General features: G+C 38.9%; 1 protein-coding gene across 3 annotated transcripts in view; it reads left to right on the top strand.

Moving 5' to 3' along the window:
* LOC109861669 (mitochondrial uncoupling protein 2-like) overlaps positions 1–6,943 on the top strand; it is a 9,318-nt gene extending 2,375 nt beyond the window's left edge. For 2 of the 3 annotated variants that reach the window (XM_020441443.1, XM_020441558.1), the window contains exons 2-6: positions 1,402–1,951; positions 2,057–2,178; positions 4,190–4,299; positions 6,094–6,306; positions 6,457–6,943. In XM_020441443.1, the coding sequence (XP_020297032.1) occupies positions 1,835–1,951; positions 2,057–2,178; positions 4,190–4,299; positions 6,094–6,306; positions 6,457–6,842 (948 nt within the window). In that variant the 5' untranslated portion in view covers positions 1,402–1,834 and the 3' untranslated portion in view covers positions 6,843–6,943. Of the gene's footprint in view, positions 1–866; positions 1,010–1,401; positions 1,952–2,056; positions 2,179–4,189; positions 4,300–6,093; positions 6,307–6,456 lie in introns of those variants that run through there. The other variant, XM_020441498.1, reaches the window with a different exon arrangement.

Genomic DNA, 6,943 nt, shown 5'->3' with positions numbered 1-6,943 from the left:
CTCTCTCTCTCTCTCTCTCTTTTTTACGTGTACATATGTATGTTAAATTTCAAAAATACGCGACTTGGACTTTGTACCAAAACGTTTAGGTGATTTTTTTTTTATTTTGCGTGTAGAAGCGCCGTTTCGTTATAGGTCAAGGTGCATTGCCGATAAAACTCAGCACCAAGTCAAGGAAAAAAAAATTCACGCGCACGAAACGCTAAACCGGAACGATCTATCGCAAATTAAAAACACTTCTCATGTAAACGATTGCCGCGATAAGGTTCCAAGTCCACCATGATGCAATTTTCTCAATTGGCCGAGTTCACAGCGAATTACATATTCGCGCATATTGATATGTCGCCGTGTATAATAATTGATTATACTTGATAAACAAACGCCAATCGCGCGTCTCGATCGCTCAATAGACAGCGTTTTATAAAACAAAACGATCGAGCAAAGTCTATCGAGCTCGCGTTCTTTGAACTCGAGCAATCTCTCTCGGCTTAACTATTTATATGTATTTAGTCCGGATCCCGCGGTATCCGCACGTAATTATCATCAATTTGCGCAGCGACTCATGTTTAAACATCGTTGGTTATTTTATCACTGGCGCTCAATTTGACCGATGACTTCATCATTCTTTCATGTGACAAGCCGATCTTATCATGTAATTACGTACTATCGGAGACATTTGGAAAATACGATATCAGCAACTACGTTTGTAATGTATATAAACATTAAACGCGCGTAACACGATCGGAAATTCTCCTATTCCGTCGCATTGGCACCGAGCCCCGTTCTCTTTTTATACTCTGCGATCTATTTCGGGTATCCCGCGACTCTCGCAACGAGGGGAAGGGATATTTTTTTTTACCAAGAGAGACGTGGAACGCGGTGTGTAACGTGTCCGACGCGGCTGTTCGATCGTGGGAAACACCGCTTGCGGCATCGACGTAATCGCGAGGCGTCGCAACGACTGCGGTAGACGTGTAGGCGGTTTCGCTGACCTTTGATACGCGCAACGGTATGTCATACCGCAACGACGACGACGATTTCTAACAAGCTCTTAGTCAAGATGCCGGAAGATGCGATCACGTGCGCGTCGCGAATCGGCGAACGTGAATTTTCGACACCGATCAACGGTCGCGAGAGAAATATATATCGTTGACCCGCGATAACACGCGAATTGGCACTACCTTTGGCTCTCACTCGCGCACACTGCGTTCATACCAATCTCTCGCTCATATGATGAAGCATCGTATGATCCTCTTTATCGTAGTATATAAAAAGTATATAATAGGTGTCGGGCGCTGCGACGACAGAAACGGTCGACAACGCGCTCGGCATCGATCCCGACGATTGACTGTAGCAGAGTTTATTATTAAAAACATTCCTTTTCGCACCGTTTGTTCGCAGAAGAATAGTATGTATAAAGAAGTTCATCACCAAGAAATCAAACACGAGTGCTCGCGGTCGGGAGGTCTTCACGCTTATCCCGATCACTTCAGGGAACCTCACCTTTAAAACCACCGCTGAATTCATGATTATCTGAAGATTTCTCGTGTCCTCTGGTAGGACTTTGTATATAGTGTACATAGGAAGCTTGCCCCTACAACAAGAAACAAAAAACCAAAAAAAAAAAAAGTAAGGAAATTCGGACGAGCGAGTACTTCGTATACTTGTCACGCGGAGAGAAATCAGAGCTGGAAGCGTCTCTCGTCCAAGAATCTCGCACCCTGTCCTTCACACAAAGCCGACAACAACGCGCACCTTTTAACAGCACGCAGTAGCAGTAATAAAGGGGAGAAATAATAGAAACCGGAGATATAGAAAGCATAGCGGAGAAATCATGAAGCAAGTAACGGAGGATTTTTCGATCGGCTTGAAGTTGCTCACCGCTGGCACCGCGGCCTGCATCGCCGATTTAGCTACCTTTCCGTTGGACACCGCCAAAGTCCGAATGCAGGTGAGCGACATTAATTTATTGTTGTTTATAAAATTTTGCGATTATTCCATATATTTGCTGTTCAGAAATTGTGCAACGTTTACTTATTGTTTTTAATCTTTTAAGATCGCCGGTGAGGGTCAAGCCCTATTGCTGGCGTCAGCGGAAGGCTCGGTTCTTGCGGTAAGAGCAAGCCAGCCGGGATTGTTGCAGACCATCGGCAACATCGTCAGATTCGAAGGCGCAGGGTACGTTGTTGATTATTCTAATAATAATTTAAAAAAAAAGAAACGATGGGTAGGTAGATTAATTTCATATAAAATCAATTATCTCAATTGATTGTACATAATTTTGAGATATATATTTGTATGTTATATGAAAAAAAAAAAAAAAATTGGGCTTCTCTTCTTGTCTCTGGGCGATGATTCGATTTTTAAAAAAACCTCATACTAAGAAACCGCTCATACGGAACTGTTGCTCTCGTAATTGTTTTATAAGAATAATTGTTTCACATATATATCGATCTCTTTCCGAAACCAAATAATGTGTATATATACTTTGTAATGCACAACTATTATTATTAACCAATCTTCTTGTTACGGCGTGTGCCAGGTCGAGCTGATCGATTCTTTCGTCACGTTTTTTTGTCGATCGAATTGATCGCATGTAAGACTCCGTTTTTACGTTTTAGATACGTATAAAAATTTTATTAACAATGCAATTGAGTTTTTATTAGTGTCTAATCAATCGCAGTAAAAAAAAAAAAAATAAAAATATTATGTTCATTAATTGTACAAATTTTCTTGAACAACAAGAAACTGTTTATAGAAAACTGTTCTTTTTATTACACATTCGCTTTGTAATCTGATTATAAATATAACACACATATATGGATGTGTTTATACGAGTCGAATGTTTGTATTCGTTAAATACTGAAGACGTAAATCGATTAATACTTTAAATGTTTGTTACTTCACGTTCGTGAAGGAAGGATCGATGCAAAATGATTGCGGTAATAGTACACGTAACGCGCGTTTCTATTGAAACCTCGCTCGATATCTGGCACATGTACGTGTATGTCCAACGACTAGTCTTTTTTTCCTTGGATTTTCCGGGAAACCTTTCTAGATCATTAATTTCCGGATAATTATGATTTTGATCTCGCCTATCGATCGGACGCGATGGACAAGAGTTATTCATTTTCTATCCACGTAGAAGCAATTTACGCGCGAGCAAGATTAAAGCGAGATTAACGTAACATACGAGGTCGGAAGATATGTAGAACGAGACAAATACGTAAAAAAGTCTTGTCGATGGCACTCCGATCGATTTTTCTGTCTTTATTTAAAAATTTTTGCATTTTTTTTTTTATTGTCTATAATTTATCTCTCTTTGCACGCGAGTTGTTTTTCACATTTCGCGATTATCGTTCGTTCGTAAAAATTTGACGAATCGAACTTCGTTGTTCTTTCTTTTCTTTGTACAAAATATTCAAAATTTATCAGAGCGCGAGACGATTTCACGTCTGTGATACGTGACATTTTGCACAAATAGTTTTATATGCAATCACATGTCGAAACATTTTTTTTTACACTCGACGATTGCGTTACACCGATGTTGCTTGAAAGACAACTTGCTCTTTATGTTTTTTCTCTCACGTCTCCCCTCTGTAATGTATATTTTACTTAAGTTCTCAAACAATTTCTCTCTTTTCATTCTCAGTTTCTCTTCTGATTATTTTGTTTCCTTTTACTTTGTTTAAATATTGACTTATTTTTTTCTGACTATCTTTTTTTCTTTTTAATTAAATTTTCTATCGTGATATTACAATATTTGCATTTTGTATTGACATCCTCAACAAGGACGCGCTCTCTCCTAATTATTTCTCGGCTCTCGGGCCGCTTCTCTTTTCTCTCAACACGCCTTCGATCTTACATAAATCAACTCTCTTTTAACAATGTTGACTTTCGCTAAAGCATTCGATGTTTAGGAAAGTAACACAAAAAAAGAAAGTAAAGCAAAAAATCGCGCGGATGGCAGAGAAAAAGAGGGAGAAGAGGAGAGAGAGAAAAATTAAAGAAAATTTTTAAACAATATATTTACTTACGCAAGCAATGTATAAAATAAGCGAGACAGAGAGTAAGAGATAGAGAGATAGAGAGAGAGAAAGGGAGAAATGTCTGGAGAAAAGATATGCTCCGGGGATGCGTTTGAGGGGTGAATTGTGAGGGCGGTGAGCTTGAGCGAGGGTGGTTACAGGAGCCTGTACGGAGGTCTGTCCGCGGGACTCCAGAGACAGATGTGTTTCGCCGGCATACGGTTGGGCCTCTACGACAGCGTGAAGTCACTCTACGCTGGAATCTTCGACGGTACATCCAACAAACTCCTAACTTTTTCATAATATATCTCCTACGATATACAATATATGCGAGTAGCCGCGCATCACACACACTCTCTTTTACACATGTTTCGTCACACACTTACAATAATACACACGAATAACAGACATACTGGTGTTGGGCAATATTTTGCAACATTGCGACAAGCATAATGTAGAAACACTTGCAAGATAAAAATCGATTAAATCTAATTATTATATATTTATTAATTATTGTTACGTTAATTATTATTAATTTTGTACGTGATATATAAAACCTCGCGTTAAATAATAAAACAAATTACATGGAGAAGAGTAAAATATTTCATGTTCATTAAAATTAAATAAATGCAAAAGAGAACGCGATAGATTTAAAATTATTCAATTTTAGCAAGAGTAATATTAGATATAGACAAAAATATTGAAAATGAAAATATTGAAAAGATACTTATTCTTATGGAATATTGTCCAACAACGACAAACACACATACACACAAACTCACACACACACACACACAGAAAGACACACATTGTGAATTCTCGGCCACTTGCTTTGTCACGACGAAAGCTCTTGCAAGCTCCACACGTAGAGCGGTTCGCCTCTGCTGGAACGCTCGGAACGTGCGTGTCTTTTCTCGTTCTCGTCTACGTCATTTTCGAGGCTGAGAAAATAAGAAAGAGACAGAAAGATAAGTTAAGAAGGTGGGAATAAATAGGAAAGTTAAAAGATTAAAATGTACAGCACAGAGATCAGTATCTCTGAAGCGGAACGACTCGAACGATTTTTTGTAACTCTTATTTGCTGCATTTTTTTTTTTTGACGATCGTGAAAGATTATTACATATTATTGTATATTTGCATTTTACAAAAAATTCACTTAAATTCGGAGAAAAATATCGATTCGCCAAAATAAAGTTTAAATTCAATTTCATACTTGTTGTTTCACAAATATATAATATATTTTTAATATATTTTACTTGTGAATATAATAATCTATATATATAAAATTGTTTCGTAAAACATATTTGACGAATCATTGAAATTTTTCTCAAGTTTTGTTTCGTCACAATTATTTGTCAACGGCTTTTCTTGATGTTTGTTACGAATATTCATATATTTTACAAGGACGTTTATAAAAATCTTCAGAGCGAGAGAAACTAGCAGAAATTCGCGAATTATGTATCGTTTTTTTGTTTGTGTATGTTTCAATACAGCGTGAAAAAAGTATAAAGTTTATATAAAGTTAACGACAATTACTTGTGAATTTAAATTAAATAATTTGAAATATAAATATAAATTAAATATAATATTCGAAAACAATAGATATGTCGCATTTTGCACGTAAGTCGAACATACACAGACGATCGTAATTAACGGAACAGATTTTTACGCCAAGAAATTAGAATCAGCTCTTTGTATACGCTTGTTTGTCTCTTTATTTCGTGATCGCTGTTCCGTCGACGTGTTAATTCTTATTTTCGCGAGTGATCACGGAATTTTACACATTCTCTCGAGCACAATGCATTTTATTTGTTTGTAAATTGACACCAGAATGAATCTGAAAAAAAAAAAACCTTAACGTACGCTTGCGAACAGTAAAGATATCTCGTTTAGAAAAAACGAATAGATATAAATCTTAAGTGAAGAACACATTTATAATGAACCGATGAAAGACGATCGACGCGTAATCCGCGTCGATCTCGCCCTGCATCCTCTACTTTACGATCTATCAATCGGATCCCTCGCGACGGCCGTCGCTTTTCATCATTTGCTTTTATTTCAACAGGTAATAGAAGTTCCACATCGATAAACATCGGCGTGCGCGTCGCCGCGGGGATCACAACGGGCGCTTTGGCGGTGTTGCTCGCTCAACCGACTGACGTCGTCAAGGTCCGTCTGCAAGCTGGAAATAATGGACGATCATCGGTGAGGTACAGCTCCACTCTGCAGGCGTACAAGAATATTGCCAATGTGGAAGGCGCGAAAGGTCTCTGGAAAGGTAAAGAAAAAATCATCGCGCGCGCGTTTCTCTTTTAACGATTTTAAAAAATATCAATGTAGAAAATTTCAAATTATATTAGCCCAAGGTACAGAATAATTTTTTCAGACGTTATTTTGAATCGCGTCATTTCTCTTCTCACACGTGTAGGAACCATGCCGAACATCTCGCGAAACGCCATCGTGAACGTGGCGGAGATCGTCTGCTACGACATCATCAAGGATCTCATCCTGGCCAGCGGCTATCTCCGCGACGGCGTGCCCTGCCACTTCACTGCCGCGACAGTCGCGGGACTCTGCACCACTCTGGCAGCGAGTCCTGTGGACGTCGTGAAGACGCGCTACATGAACAGCGCCCCCGGAGAGTACAAGGGCGCGATCGACTGCGCCGTCCGCATGTTTGTTCAGGAGGGCCCGTCCGCCTTTTACAAGGGCTTCGTGCCGAGTTTCTCGCGCCTGGTATCCTGGAACATCGTACTATGGGTGACTTACGAACAGATCAAGCTGCAGATGAAGAAGTTACACGGCATCGAGTAAAAGTTCCTCGGAGTCTACCGACTCAAAATATATTCCCGCGCAAAAAGATTCACTGTTTCATTAGAAGAAATCGCTTAGACAAAAAAAAAAAAAAAAAAAAA

The sequence above is a fragment of the Pseudomyrmex gracilis genome, unplaced genomic scaffold (genome assembly GCF_002006095.1).
Source record: "Pseudomyrmex gracilis isolate BER0280 unplaced genomic scaffold, ASM200609v1 scaffold_0, whole genome shotgun sequence".
Classification (NCBI taxonomy): domain Eukaryota; kingdom Metazoa; phylum Arthropoda; class Insecta; order Hymenoptera; family Formicidae; genus Pseudomyrmex; species Pseudomyrmex gracilis.
The sequence above is the reverse complement of the archived record's forward strand: the minus strand, read 5'-3'. Positions and strand labels throughout refer to the sequence as shown.